Consider the following 16,416-nt stretch of genomic DNA (forward strand, 5'->3'; position numbering starts at 1 on the left):
AGTTGTCCAGTCACATGTTATTTTTTGTGAGAAGACTGAAGCAAAGTAGGCATTGAGCAGCTCTGCCTTCTATCATCTTCTGTTACCAGCTCACTTTCCCTATTGAGCAGTGGACCCAAACAGTCCTTGATCTTTCTTTTTTGTCTGAAATATTTGAAGATCCTTTCCTGTTGTCTCTAACATTCTTTGGCTTGGCTTTCCTGTTTTTGCTTCTACACTCTCATACCATTCCCATGTATACTTCTCTGGTGGACATGTATACAACTGCAAACAGAGGAGAAGCAGAGAGAGTTCACCTAGGGGGAGAAGCCACACAAGGTTTTGCCTTTCAGGCTTCTGCAAGCAGTAAATACATCATCTGAAGAGGCTCTTGATACATTGCAAGGTAGGAAATATGGATATTGAGGGATCAGCTGTCGTGACCTGCATGGAATGTGCCATGTTTGTCTTTCTCCCAGAGGACAGAAGTGACTGTGTCTGTACGAAGTGCAAGCTGGTCTCCATACTGGAAGAAAAGGCTAAAGGACTAGAGACCCAAGTAAATGACTCTATGTTGTGTCAGAGAAAATGAAGAATTCCTAGATAAAAGTCAGGATTTGGTACTGCGGGCACAGAGTGCCAAAGAATTGGAGAAGGCATTGCAGCGGGGAGGGGAAGGGGGACTGAAGAACAAGTAAGAAAGTCGGCAGCATGTGTCCTCCAGAAGAGGGAGGAGAACCAATATACCCCCAATGTAGATAGAGGTAAGCAACCGTTTTCAGGCTCTCTGCACGGGTGCTGCTGAGAATGCCTTGGAAGAGTCATCTGAGGGAAGGTATCAGACAGAGATGCTGCTGAAGAGAAGGCATGGGATGAATTGTCCTAAGGATGGGGGTTCCACGACACCACTCCCAAGAGGGAGAAGAAGGGTGGTGGTGGTTGGGGACTCCCTTCTAAGGGGGACAGAATCATCCATCTGCCATCTGGACTGGAAATCCTGAGAAGTGTGCTGCTTGCCTGGAGCTAGAATTCAGGATGTGACTGAGAGTCTGCTGAGAAGTAAGGAGAGATTATCAGATTATGTTTATAAATTATCTGATGTACTGATTAACAAGGTATGAATTAGTGAAGTTCTACTGTAGCCCTTACCTAGTATTCATTGACTGCGATGTTGACCTGGCCTATGTTACCTCCCTGTAATCCATATCCCTTTATTTTTGTTATTCATAACTGACAAAAGCAAATTACTAATTCAGTCATTTTAGAATAATTGTTCCTTTTGTCTTTGCCTTACTTTCTCTCTAGCATTTTATTCTCCTAAAATATTTGTAAAAGTTCTTCGTCTACATAATCCCTCTGACTAGCCATTAGTTCATTCTGCTTCTTTACTCCCCGTATCTTTTTGCTGCCAGCTTTAACTGACCTGAATTATTTATCTGTTTTCAGTACAGGTACTTTTTTCCCCTCTCATCCTTAAACAGTCCTTCATAAGGCCACACTGGTCACATCATGCTTTAAAAAAAAATTTCCACAGCATTTGTAGTCTGTTGCACCTTAAATCTAGTGACTTTTCAGGATTTTGCAGTCTGCTACACTCAAAAGATTTAAAAACTTCCTTTTTTTGTACCATATCCACCCTACATAGACTGTCTGGAAATCTGGCACCCATTCACTGATGTGTCTGATAAATCCATGGTCATTAGCCCCAACTCTCCCTGTTAACCTCTTTCTTAATCAGTAAGATTAAGTGGTAGGAATGAAGGTAGATTTAGAATGATTTCCCTTCTTTTTAAATTCTTCTCTTACTGGCCTTTATCATGTGCAACTCAGAAAACTCTTTGATGCTCCCATGAGTACAAGTGCACTCTTCTGGCTTCAAAATCTTCGGTACATGGTTCAGCGTTATTTTAAATTGCTATCCTTCCAACTCTTCCTACCCCTCAGTATGACTATTTTAGTTGTGAGCCACCTCTCACTAAGTTTCAATTATGCCATTATATTAAACTATTAAGCATGCAGTGACTTTTTTATCATCTTGTTTTTGTTGTATATGCTCTTTGCTTTGTACACTACACCATAGCTGTAATATCCCTTGCATGCATTCATAAACCCTTCAGACCAGTAATATCTCCTTTTTAGTCATCTTTTGTAGAACATCTCCATTGTCTTTCTATTCATGCTGGAAGTGCTTCATACAATAGATGTTTTTAACTAAGCAAAAACTCTACTTCTAAAATGATGTGTGGATGTAAATTTATCATTGTTATAGCCTAGCTTGAGTCCTCACATTTTTTGTTGTTGTTCGTTTTATTGGTTTGACTCTGGTCTAAAAATTAAGACACATTCCATTAGAAGTCTTACAGATTGTCCCTTCCTATATAATGAAGATAGAGGTTTCCTTCCTATCTAGTTTAAAGACCACTTAGGAAACCCTGTCTATTTATAACCAAGGGGGATGGCACCCAGTCTACTTGCATGGAGACTCAGCTAAATTAGCTTTGTGTTACATAGCAATGTCCTGTGAATCCAATACTCTAGTATAAGCCTTTTCACTCAATTTAGCCAAAGTATCTATGTGAAGATCACCTCCAAAGACGACATCTGTGAAGAATTAGTGTTCATAATCTTCCATAGTTGTGTGTTATCTGTGTGTAATTTGTTTCTGTGGAATACAGTGTAACTATAACATAATATCTCTTTATTGTGTGTTTTTGTTCAGAAAAAATAAGAACTAGCCTGAAGGTATGCCCAAAACTTGAATTGTTCAAAACGTGCTCAAAGTATAGAAAAACTCAGCATACTTTTTTTGAAAATTTAAATTTCATTTTCATCATCTCTGCACTTCTGGGTTCTAACTGGGACTAAAAGCAGGTGTGGAAGCTGTTTTGCACTCTTCTTTGCCTGTCCAGAAGCATGACATATTGAATCTTCCAAGAAACCCTGCCAAGGAAAATTAATTCTAATTTCCCAAATAGAGACTCTGAGAGCATCCACTCTTTTGCATGGTTGTCCAAACTATTTGCTTTTATCTCATAGGCACAAGACTGAAAGCAAGATTTGTAGTACTGTAAACAAAAGGATTAGACATTCATAAGAATAAACAGAGCATCTACAATTAGAATTTTTTCAATAATTCTTTACAAGTGTATTTGAATTCTCATGTATCAGGGCAGTAACCAACCTCTAAATGGCCAGGGTTAAGAAGAAACATTCATTCCCTGTAGGCAAGTTATTCCATAATTGTCCAAGGGTTTCTTGGGCCTTCCTTTGATGTAGCTGGTGCAGGTTACTGGACTAGATGAACCATTGTTCTGATATGATATGGTAGTTCCTGCTTGAGGTTTGCTTGTCACTGTGGTATACATTTCATCCTTAAGGACTGTGCAGATGCCATCCTCTTTCCAGCAGAGAGGAGATGGACTAGAATCCTACTGGAGCCCATCAGCCCTGTTGCAGGAGGCATCAGAGAGTTAGCTAGTGAGAGAACAAGGCATTCCCTTCTGTTTCTTCTTTTCCCTGTCCCAGGGGATGAGCTTGGTGCCTCCCTCCACAACATTCTTGGCTCCTGCTGTAAAGCTGATCTAAAAGCATTTGAAACATTCTAGCCACAACAAATTACACTAACTAGCAGGAGGAATGGTGAAAACTTTAAAAATGGCTGTTTCAGGTAAGAACTGCATTGCTCAATAGTATGATTGTGTTCCCTGCTTTAAATATATACTTTTTATTTTCGTGGGGGTGGAAATGACAGAACAGCCAACTTGTATTATGATAGTTATGAATACTTGGGCTCCTTTTAAATTGTTTCCAGTATCTTCCATCTATCCTTAGTGTGTTTCCTCACTCTAGATTCTGCCTTGAACTATTGTTAAATTCCTATTTTATTGACTCATAATAGTACAAAACCAGGAATATGAAAGTCCTTTAGCTCAGTATAACGAACCCACTTTAAAAACAAACAAAACAAAAAATATTACTAACCAGCAGAAAGTCTGAGTGTTAAAAATGCCTTTTCTCTTATTAATGTTTTCTTTTAAATTCAGCATCAAAGCTTTGGTTTCATTGATTTTATAATGTCTGAACGACTACCTTTGTCATCATGGAGGTGGACTACCTGGTCAGATGTTATCAGTTCTGTGAACAATGTTAAACTCGTATTTAATGATTTTGTATAGAAATCAATGATTCTGTGACAGACACTTCAGTGTGCTGTAGAACAGAATAAACAAAGGACACAGAACCCTAATTAAAAGTTAAGTCATCAACATTACCAGTGAAAGTAAAATGAAAAGTATAGGCTTGTATTTGTGAAGGCTCAAGGACAGTGGCTGTGGTAGCTAGTTACTATTCCATGAAGCTATCATAACAGCATAACCAAGAAATGCTATCAAATATAGCTGTCTTTTGGAGGAGATGTAAAACTGAGATCTTAACCACTCGTGATTACCAAAATTCCCATCTCACTTTTCTTGAGAGTCAGAGTATTAACTGCAGCGTCCTGGCCAGATTCCATGTTGAATAATTAGATTTCAAACAGCTAATTCCGCATGTAATTTCATTTGGGTATGATACACTTGTTCAGGTCATGTCCTTAAGTGTTCTGTAGTTCTGCTTTGAGATTGCTAAACAGATGCCTAGAGGTGGCTGCATTTCAGTGTTGGATGAAGTGTTTTATTGATAAATACCTGTCATCCTCTTTGCTGCTAGGTATACAAACTCCAGCCCAGTCTGACAGGTAAGTGCAGAAGTGTGAAGGAAGAGCTGAACATGCATCACTATCCTCTAGCAGTAGGTGGAAAACAGCTGCTCCATGGCAAAAGTATGGATTAACTTGGGGACACTGGTGGGTGTTAATGCTGACAGCAGGACTGGTGCAAGGATGTTTCGCGCCCTAGGCGAAACTTCCACCTTGCAACCCCCCTGCGGCAGCTCCCCTCTCCGCCCTGAGATGCCCCCCTTGCGGTAGCTTCCCACCCTGAGGCACCCCCCGCACCCCAGCTCACCCTTGCTCCGCACACGAGCACGCCGTCGCTGCTTCACTTGTCCCGCCTCCCATGCTTGCGGCACCAATCAGCTTAGGTGCTGCAAGCCTGGGAGGCGAGAGAAGTGAAGCGGCCATGGTGTGCTCAGGAGAGGCAGGGCAGGGGTGAGCTGGGGCGGGGAGCTCCCCTGCGTGCCGCCCCCCCCCCCCACTTGCTGCAGGCGGCCCTCCCTGTGCTTCCCTGCCCCAGCTCCCTCCACCTAAATACCGACGGTGACCGGGGCGGCCGAAGATCTGACCGCCGTGGTCGCTGCCGAACAAAATGGCGCCCCCCCAAATCCTAGCGCCCTAGGCGACCTCCTAGGTTGCCTAAATGGTTGCACCGGCCCTGGCTGACAGTTTTCTCAATAGCCGTTATTCTGCATCTTCTGTTGTCCTCAGCGTGAAGGGTAGTATGTAGGAACATGAAGGGAGCCACTGTCAGTGTAGTTCCTGAGTGAGTCATGTTGCCATGTTTTGGAACAGGCACACAGGGGATATCCGTCCCTCCAGATGCCCTGAACTCTGTGGGGTTTCACTGCAACTCATACAACATCCACATCTGCTGTCATCTTCTCAAGATTCACCCCTTTCCCAAACTGATAATGAACCAGGCAGTTCACACAATGGAATAACGTCATTTCCATCCCTTTCTGCAGAATAGGATAATTTAGCCCATATTGTGGTCTGGAAATTAGAACATTCATGGAAAACTGTTAATGCATTGGAAGTGTGAAGATTGGATAGTTCATTCACAATCACAGTTTGACATGAGATGATTTTTCATGGATATAATATGTAGATTGTGTGGTTTATATGAAATAGTGAGAGAGCTAAATGAATGAAAGGCATAAGGACCTGAGGATTGGGAGTTTAGTAGTGAACTTACCAAATAAAAACTCTTCAGCTCACATGACTGCAGAAAGGAAAAACCAACCACGTAGATGAAATTGCATCTTAATATAATACCATAGAAAATAAAGTCTTATCAAACACACTGCGGAATTATTGAAATTGGACAAAGATAAGGCAAGCTTTCCTGTCTACAGAAAGGAAGTATGTCAACACAGAAGAGAAATTGAATTGCAGACCTTTGTTTCAAGGTATAAATGAATTACAGGAAAAAAGACCTGTATTCATAACTTAGTCTATTTTGTTTCAGCACAATGAAAGCAATCATAAGAGCACAAGAAATTTATTATGAAGTCAACTGGGATATCGCTGTGTGTATATATAAACAAAGAAAACTACATTATAGATTGAAATGGGAATGATGAAAATTTCATCAAAAGAACATGAAAATAACTGTTTAGATACACATAAAGCAACCACCACATCTTTGCCATTTTTACAAATATTGGAGAGTACAATGATTTACATACAGCTGCTACTGCTATAGATGGTCCTAGTCCACATGAAAAAGCTGTTGCTGCAGGGGCTTTGTGTAGGGGAGCAGGTCCTGTGCACTGCAACTTTCTTGCTCTGCTACTTCTGACATACTTGCAGCTCCACAGTTTGCTTCTCTGGCATTATCATCCTTGTGATAGAGCAGGGCCGAGAGGACAGGCAAACTGGCCCTGGCACTCCTGTGCCTCCCAGCACAGCTGTGACAGAGATGGTCTTCAATAGGGGAAAAAAAATTAGTTAAAACATGGCAACTAACTTGAGGTAAAATCCTGGTGAAAATAAGGTGGTGTAGTTTTAACATGTGCTTGTAAGTCAAAGTAAGGACTAGAAGCAGAGCCTAGTTCTGCTAATCAGTCCCAGATTAACCAGTATCAACTTGGTGTGCTTGCACCGGCTCCCATCTCAGTGGGCCCTTGACCACTAGGGGGGAAAAACTGGAATGATGCTACAACACATGCACCAAGTCACAGAGCCAATCATGGGGGAGGAAGGGGCAATTTCTATAGTGCCCGGGTCCCCAACGTTCTTTAATCCAACACTGCTGCTAACACAGGTTAACATTTACAAGTGCCTTGTCTTCATTCTGATTTTTACCTTGTCAATTTCCTTGTGCTAAGACATAGTAAGAACCCACCTTCTTCCTCAGGAGGCTATTAGGAGCAGCTCTCCACTGCAATCTTTTACAACAAAGGTAGACTCATCCCTTAACCTCTTGTACATAGTATTGCCAACCTCGGGTGTTGAGTCAGGCACTCCAAAAATCATGAGATTGTCTTAAAAACTGTGAAACTTTTAAGAACTAATAATAAATACGGGGGCATCTTATTTACATTGTTCCAGTGCTTGTCCCAATGTGTAGTGCACTTAAGGTTTTGCATGCACGCAGGACTAGAGAATTCTTCCTAGTAGTGTCATTCAGTGTAAGCAGGCACCCCCACTCTACTCATGCTCCACACTAAAGGTATAAAGGGGGCTGCCACACTGCTGCTGTTTCAGTTCCTTCTCACCGCTACCTCGGATCCCATCTTATGACCTTGTGATTGAGAAGTCCACTACACACAAGGAAAAAACATCTCAAACATTACTACAGGGTAAGTAATTATTCCTTTTGCAGTATGAAAGTTATACTCAGGTCATGCTCAGGCTTTTCGCTATGAACATCTGAGCTAGAAACTTCTTTTAAAATGAAAACTCAGATTCTCACATAATCATTTGACTTTGGGAGCTGGGGCTTTATGTAAAATACCAACTATGAGAGTTGCAACAAAATTATGAACTTGGCAAACACTATACTGGTAGAGCTCCTACTTCCACCTAGCACTTCCGGGACACAACTTCTGCCTGTTGGAAATCAGTAGGGGTTATTCATATTCTTTGAGGAGGATCTGGAGAGGGAAGAGAGAGAGTTGGGCTCTAGAGCACAAAAGGGATATGAGAGTTATGTGGGGGCGCCTCTAATGTCCTAAGATCAGCACCATGGCTGCACATACAATTGATTAATGTATCCATTCTCCATCACAAGATCTTTGTAAATATAGGTATATTCTACTGTAATTATGTTTGTTCATTAGCAGCGAAGCATTCTTCAGACTATACAAATTAACACAAGTCTTATTACAGCAGTAAATTAATAGAAATTATTGTGCACTGCTGATATAAACCTGTATGCACTTTTTATTTCTTAATTTAGGTCCAAACTGATGGGTCTATAAAAGGATGGGCTATAACTATTATAGAGAAACTGTTTTATACCTCTTTGTATACAGTAGTTAAGTAAACTTTTTTGTTTCATTTATATTGTACAATTTAACATAGTTAGCATTTACACAAAAACTTATGAGAACTGGGCTTATTTAGTCTGCAGAAGAGAAGAGTGAGGGGAGATTTGATAGTAGCCTTCAACTACCTGAGCGGGGTTCAAAAGAGGATGGAGCTAGGCTGTTCTCAGTGGTGGCAGATGACAGAACAAGAAGCAATGGTCTCCAATTGCAGTGGGGGAGGGGGTCTAGGTTGGATATTAGGAAAAACTGTTTGACTGGGAGAGTGGTGAAGCACTGGAATGGGTGGCAGAATCTCCATCCTTAGAGGTTTTTAAGGCCTGGCTTGACAAAGCCCTGGCTGGGATGATTTAGTTGGGGGTGGTTCTGCTTTGAGCAGGGGGTTGGACTAGATGACCTCCTGAGGTCTCTTCCAACCCTACTCTTCTATGAATCTATGAAAGAGGGTGGCACTAGAATATGAGACACTTGCATACCGTACACATATAGTCCCAAATTGAGAGGCTCTTACTTGGTCACACATGGATGCAGTGGACTGCAAGTAACCTCTGATGTGACTGTGCAAGAATCTCCCACAGTACAGTCCCTTTACTCCGGAAAGACCATGCTCCTCCCCGGGAACAACATGCTAAAAATGGAGGTGCAGGGCTTTGGGTGCCCTCCCTGCCTCCATTCTGCATCAGCCCACACAACAGGTAGAGCATCAACTGAAGCAATCTGCTCCATACTAAAGGGGCAGACAGATCATCCTTTGCACTATGTGCACAGAGCAGCCCTGGAGAGATTGTATAATTTCTCTGCAGTTCTTTCTGGGGGAATATAGTTTTATATTGCCTCCTACTTAGACCCAAGGCATAAATAGTGCAATTTACCTCCTATGCAGTAAGGCATTTATAGAAGGAGAGAGAATCAGGAACAAAATGATAGTCAAAAGTAAGTTTTGTAGGAGGGATGAAGCAGGAGCAAAGACTACAAGTGTACACGTACATACATGATTAGAATTTTAAATTTGGTGTGCACAATTGCACACATACATTTATTCACTATTTATGATGTTAAACATGATGTTATATTTATTATTATTAGTTAGGGACATTTTCATAAGTACTTGATTGTTCCCTGTCCAGAAGATTGGCAGGAATACTGTAACATGGTCGATAAACCTAAAATGTATAATTAAACATTATAACCCAAGGAAAATGACTTTTTAGTAGATAAGGTGCTTAATCTTTATTTTTTTTAAATAATTCATAGGTCATACTGTAGTTTAATACAATACTTGTTCTCTAAAATTCTATACTGTTTTAAGGCAAAACAACTTTTCTCAATTGCATTTTGCTGAGAACTATATAGGATTTTTTTTTTAATCAAAGTATTGAAAAATAGTAGAAGAAAACACTAGTTTTAGTATTGCTGTTGTTTGGTACACTGAGTGTCTACTGTACCAGGGGTTTGTATTGTGTCTTCAGATTTCTGTTTAGAATTAGAATATAGTTTTTAAAAATGGAGTATCATTTTGTTATTTAACAATTCAAGTTTCTAGTTAGATTTAACTATACTGTAAATTAAAGTAGTTTAAACATTGGGCTTCATAAGTTTTGTGTATTTTTCCACTTCGTTATTTTTGATCTATGTATTATTTATTTATAAGGTTTGCCTTTTTACTAATATTTTCTTAAAACTTTTTTGTGCACGAGGCTAGATGCACTGAGCTCCTCTATATCATTTCACAGGATAGCCTTGACTGGAATGCTGAATGCTCTCCAAACACAATATACATTTTATCCTACATATGGAGACGACAGATTTCATAAAAGTATAAAGTTGCCAGCTTAATCACAATGATGCAGAATAGTTTTTTGGGGTGCATTTATGATAAGGCTATTTTTTATGTTGTTCACTTGGTACTGAAAATAACAAATTTTGCTTTTTAGCATTAGTTTTACACAGCTAATTTAGAACTTTGCTTTTATGACACTCCTCTTATCTGATAATCTCAAAGCATTTTACAAACAATAATTAGACCTTAATACTACCCTGTGACGTAGGTGATATTCTGCTCATTTTACAGTGGGGGCAAAATCAAAACACAGAGAAATTACGTGACTTCTTGGCACAGCCAAATAGACCGTCAGTGGCAGAGTCGAGATACAGGTTCTGAGAGTCAATTAACTTAGATTTTTTCTATAGTGTCTAAGCACTGTACCACATGAGGGTACTGCCAAAATACTCATGTATTTTAGTAACCCAGTCCACTTTTACCTGAGAAAATGAGGATTCGTGCTAGTTATTCAAAGAAATGACTCTAAAAGAACTGCTTGGAGTTGCATGCAATGTTGTCTCATTAGTATTCATTTTATGGTTAACTACCATAGTATGAAGGTGAAAACCTTGAAGCACAGTGGAAGGAGAGTACTGGGAAAGAAGGGTTTCTGAACTGTGCTGTAGACTCTCTAATATTCATATTTCCAATCCATTCTAAGTAAACAGCTAACACATGATGTGTTTTGTAGATGGATCAGCAGCAGCACACAAAGAGCAGGAGATATCTGGTACAGGAGTGCTTTGATTTAGCTATCTAGCAATCCTTTGGAAGTTGCCTACAATTGTTGCACAGAGGAAGTGTATGTAACCCATTAGCACTAATCCTCCCACACAACAGTTTCAGTAGTTGACCTTCCAACCCCTTCTCTAAAGCTGGGTCAGAGACTGTTTTATTCAAATTAAACAGGCATAGGAGATAGCATAGTCCTAACTGTTTCCACACTGAATGCTTACTGCATATTGTTTGTTAGAACCGTTTTGGGCTGCTTGCTATTTACTATTACCAGGAAAGAGGAAGAAACTGCATAGTGGCTATTAGTGTTCTTTAATAGCATGATTGATTTCCTCCATGAGGCAGCCTGTACGAATAGTAGGTTGCTCTTCATGGGTAGGTTTTAATAGGTGGAACTGCCATTTGGTTCATTCCAAAGTCTCTTAGAAGTCTTTTTGTGAGCTTCAAGTCCTCTGTGGCAGAGATGAATCAAAAGAGGGGGTGAACTTTCAAAGGCAAGAACTCTCCCCCAACTTCTCTTCAATGTGGTGATAAAATTTTAACAAGGGATTTCTGAGAGCCTCACAACGGCTCCAGGACACTCATGGTATAATAGTGATTATGTCATCAATACGGTATTTGTGGTTGGAATGAATTTTAGAGCTGTGGTTAAAATAATGACAATTCTTTTTTCCTTATGTTAACTCCATGATCGTGCAAGGTGGTGGTGGTGGGGGGATTGTATTGTTATGTGTATCAATTAACTGAACTGAGGCGTTCCATGACGCTAGTACCAACAAGTCAGGAATATATGATTTCCTTCCTAGCAATGCAGCTACTCTATAGTGGCTCCTTATAATCTGTGCCCAACCTAAATAGCTTTCACAGCAAAACAAAGTAAACATTATTTACTACATTTCTATGTCAAAGATAAATATTGACTTCATGAAATCTCTGGAGCCAAGTAGTAAATACTGTTCAAAAGAAAAAAAATTCTGCCCAATCCACAGAGAGAGAATACTGAGTCTTCTGTAAAATAATTTCTGGGCTTCATTAGGGTATTTGCTGCAATATTCAGATCATCCACTGGGGAAAAGAAGAAGCCAGAATATTTCAGGGGGGAAATGAAGAGAAAACACACAGAATACTAAATCTGTTCAACTAATCATAAGTATATACAATGTCTTCATCTGAAAAATGTGGTGAGTTGCTACAAAACATTTTGCCCCAAATAGGCATCTTCCTTCCATCAAAACTAAAAAAAACCAAACACCACACTAAAATACTTTTCAGAAACAAATAATTTTAAAGAAGAGATTCAAATGCTTTTAACGTGTCATAAAAGGGTGTTTGCTTCTATTATCTTTCCTTCTAATACCCTGGACAAAACACTGTCTGGCGCCTAGTCAGAGGCAGCCTCTAGTCATAGAAAATCCCAGGGGAAAGGAAGTTTATTAGTCCCATCTATCTCTTCCTCACTGCCATTCTAATCACAGTAATACTAGTATGTGAGTATTTAAATGTCCACCATTGTAACTGATGGGCAGATAGCGTGCTGTTTAGGGGTGAACTGTCCAAATGAGCTTGGCCCATTTCCACTACTGAGAACTTGTGGGCTCTTAAATAAAGATATCAAGCATGAGCCTAGCAACAGCAAAATGGAAACTTAAGTCTTCTAGTTTGTAATTTATAGTGTATTCTGGGAACATAATTACTGTTCCTTACAAGACATTTGCCAAGTAAGATCCATCTAACTTATTACTCATCTAAGTGGCCTGATACAGAAGAAAATGGAAATTAATTAACACATGGCTTGTAGTATACACTAATACAAGCACTGATAAAATAATCCTTCACTTCATTTGCAGACACAGCAATTGTAATTTAAACAGAGAATATACACGATATGTATATCTCTGTAGTATTTGCGTATATATTTTATGGTACGAGATGCTAATATCTTAATATAGACGAATACCTGTTTACTGAAAAAACAAGTGCCATGTTTTATGGAGAAAAAAATCACTGAAGCTGTAACAGTTTACAGTGCATTGTTGATAATGTTCAAAAGATGTGTGGCTAGATCTGAGTTACACTGCTTTTGCAATAGAACTGTAGTCCTGCTGTCAGAAGCCAGGCGTCTCAGATGCCACAGCAAAGTCTAACTTATAATAAAAGATTTGACTTAGTTGAGGAGTGAAGAATAATGCCATTATTTCTGAAGTAGTGTTGTAAATGAAGGCTTATAAATGAATGATTTATCATAGCAGATACACACAACGCATGATGTAGTCAATAGCTGCCACGTGGTAGAGATAAGAAAGACCTGAAGTGATCATGTGGAATTTTCAGTTTTATATCCTGAATTTTAGTGCTCGGTACTTGCATGAACAGATTTTCAAACTTACAGTGCATTATGCTAGACTGAATTCAGGTCAGGGAAAAAGTCAAGATTTACTTTCTCCACTTGGACACACAGAATCTGGAAAGGACTGGAAAGGACCTTAGGAGGACATCTAGTCCAGTCCCCTGTATTCATGGTGGGACTAAGTATTATCTAGACCATCCCTGAAAGTGTTTGTCTAACCTGCCTCCCTAGGCAATTTATTCCAGTGCTTAACTACCCTGACAGGAAGTTTTTCCTAATGTCCAACCTAAACTGCCATTTAAGCCCATTGCTTCTTGTCCTATCCTCAGATGTTAAGAAGAACAAATTTTCTCTCCCCTCCTTGTAACAACTTTGTATATGTTTGAAAAAACTGTTACGTCCCAGTCTTCTCTTCTCCAGATTAAAACAAGCCCAATTTTTCGATCTTCCCTCATAGGCCACGTTTTCTAGACCTTAATCATTTTTATTGTCCTTCTCTGGACTTTCTCCAATTTGTCCACATCTTTCCTGAAATCTGGTGCCCAGAATTGTTGACTCATATTTAGTTTGTGATTTTCTGTGATCCCCAGATCCCTTTCTGCAGTACTTCCTAGGCAGTCATTTCCCATTTTGTATGCATGCAACTGATTGTTCCTTCCTAAATGGATGGAGTACTTTGCATTTGTCCTTATTGAATTTCATCCTGTTTACTTCAGACCATTTCTCCAATTTGTCCAGATGATTTTGAATTTTAATCCTATCCTCCAAAGCACTTGCAACCCCTCCCAGTTTGGTGTCGTCTGCAAACTTTGAGTGTATTTTCTATGCCATTATCAAAATCATTTTATGCAGATATTGAACAGAACTGGGTCCAGAATTGATCCCTGCAGGGCCCCATTCGATATGCCCTTCCAGCTTGACTGTGAACTACTGATAACTACTCTCTGGTGACAGTTTTCACAGTTGATAATCTGCCACCAGTTTTGTCTAAACTTTGTAATACTAAAAATCACCCTCTTCCACATCACTGTAATCCCATAACCTGCCTCACAAATAGCAACCAACATAGTATATTGTCTTTTGGGATCCCATTTGAGGGCAATCCTGTTTGGTGCATTTTATACAGAGAATTAGATGGATATGATGTAGATAGTGTGCTGGAAGACTTGCTACCATAGATTTCAATACATCCAGGATTAATTCTGATTTTCTCTTGTGCCTCTCTTCAGTCTTTCTGCTCCTTGCATCTTCCTGCACCAGCCTCCAACATGGTTTTAGAACCTACCTCCAGAGACAGGAGAAAACAAGGGAAAGAATGAAGGGAAGAGAGAGCATATGAGACCTCTCTGCAGAGTAGGAAGGAAGATTTGTGTTCCTCAGTCCAAGCAGTGGAACAGCCTCCAGAAGCACTGAAAGAGAAGAGAGAGCAGCTAAGTGCTCTGAAACGGGCCAAGTAAATGCCATTTCAAACGGGCAGGCAAAGATAAAAGTAAATTCCTTAACAAGGGGCCTCTGATGTGAAATGGGGCTACAGGTCCAAAACAGGGTAGCTGTAGCGAAGAGGTCTATATCCCACAGCAGTAGAAAGGAAGAAGATTATCTCCACAGGAACAGTGAAAGATTTTTTTTTAAATGCTCTAAAGTCATAGAAGGAGTATTTCAAAGGCAGTGGAGCTAATGAAACAGCAGTGGAGCTAGTGAAGAAACTGTTTGGTATATATTTCATTGAAAAAACCTGAACAGCACCCTACAGAGCAAGAAAGGAAAACATGAGGATGTACATTTCAATTTCACGAGGCTCAACAAAAAAGCTACTCCCATCTGACTGTTCTCCCTCTCCCACACAGACACACAAATAAGAAAACCTGGCAGGTCTCAACAGAAAACTCTGAGGACAAGAAACAAAGCGGAAATGGCATGTGGAAAATTTAGCAAGACTACCCAACAGTCATGGAAAATATGCCCAGCTTAAGGAGCTAAATGCCAGAAACATCAGAAAAAAGGATTTTATGCAGAGTCTCAAACTTGATGAAGGTGATAATTAGTGAAAAAAAAACCCTGAAAAAGCGAGAAAGATGTCCACAACAGACATGGCTACCGAGCTACCAGTTTGATGGTGGTAATGCTGAGAATGAAGTTGTTTCCTCTACCACTACATCCTACTGAGGAGCATCTTAAATTGATTCAACAGCAAACTTAAGGGATCTGAAAGCTTGAAGTCGTCTTGTGCTTGTGGCAAATTAAAGCAAAATTAGCTTCTTGGGTGGATGTGATTTGGAGCACCACCAGCAAAAATTTCGGTCCCACTCTCAATTTGAAGAAATCAAGATTAGTGGAGACACTGCAGGCTCCATTGTTTACATAGTCCAAGAATCTTACAAGAGCTTTTGAACTCCAAATCTTATAATGGATTTGATGATGTAGAAGACAATACTTTGCAAAGCAACAGCTTCATACATTTGTCTGTCGAAGAACCTTATTAATATAGACGTGCTTAGCTAAACTACAGCAGTCATAGCCAACCTCTTCAAAATGACACATTAACTTTAATTTTCATGAAAATGGACTCCTAGATTTTCAGCATAATCATACCTTTCTTTTTCTTTTTGCGTAATTTAAAAGAACCAGCTATTACATAGAAAACATACAAATTATGTGTCCTGATTGTAAGCATAAAATAGTCGTAAGTTTTGTAAGTAGGATCTATTTCAGATATTCAGGGGTAGGAAGACCAAACTTCAGGCAAAAACATAAGTATTAGATCACATATAGCCTTTTCTTCAATTTAAACCCAAAATATTTTTAAAGTTCAGGAATGATTCAGATAAAGAGATTCCTATGTTATCAGTCAGCATTTCAATCTTCCTTACAGAGATTGCCACTTTGATTTGTTTCACTCCCTGCATTCACCTCAGGTGAAATCCTTGCCCTGTTGAAGACAATGGCAATATTCCTATTGCCTTTAATGAGTCTGGGATTTCACCCTCCACTCTTGAGGCTCTTTGGGACACTTCTTATGGAATTGGCTATAGGAACCAGAATCTCTTGATTTTTGCTTTGCAATTCTCCTGCCCATACCAGTCACGGTAGACTCTTATACAACTTGAAATACCTCTGTCAGTGTGTATTTCATAATTTATAAACAAGGCTGCATATTTCCTGAGATGGGGTCTGATTCTGATAATGAACTGATTTTAAAACTAGTGTAACTTCATTGACTTCAGAGGAATTTCTCCTAATTTACCTCAATAAGAGATTAATAGGCTCAGGCCCAGGGATGTATGAATGTTTCAAACCTCCTACTGGTTGTACAGCTTCATAGGAATAA

General features: G+C 39.7%; 1 protein-coding gene across 7 annotated transcripts in view; it reads left to right on the plus strand.

Moving 5' to 3' along the window:
* The window catches only part of FER (FER tyrosine kinase), a 438,602-nt gene that overhangs the window by 406,400 nt on the left and 15,786 nt on the right, over positions 1 to 16,416 (plus strand). Inside the window, exon 18 of one of the 7 annotated variants that reach the window (XM_032762620.2) lies at positions 14,318 to 15,084. The exons of the other annotated variants lie outside the window; for them this stretch is intronic. Within the exon in view, the coding sequence (XP_032618511.1) occupies positions 14,318 to 14,366 (49 nt within the window). The 3' untranslated portion in view covers positions 14,367 to 15,084. Of the gene's footprint in view, positions 1 to 14,317; positions 15,085 to 16,416 lie in introns of those variants that run through there. 7 annotated transcript variants of the gene reach the window in all.

Source organism: Chelonoidis abingdonii, chromosome 6 (genome assembly GCF_003597395.2).
Source record: "Chelonoidis abingdonii isolate Lonesome George chromosome 6, CheloAbing_2.0, whole genome shotgun sequence".
Classification (NCBI taxonomy): domain Eukaryota; kingdom Metazoa; phylum Chordata; order Testudines; family Testudinidae; genus Chelonoidis; species Chelonoidis abingdonii.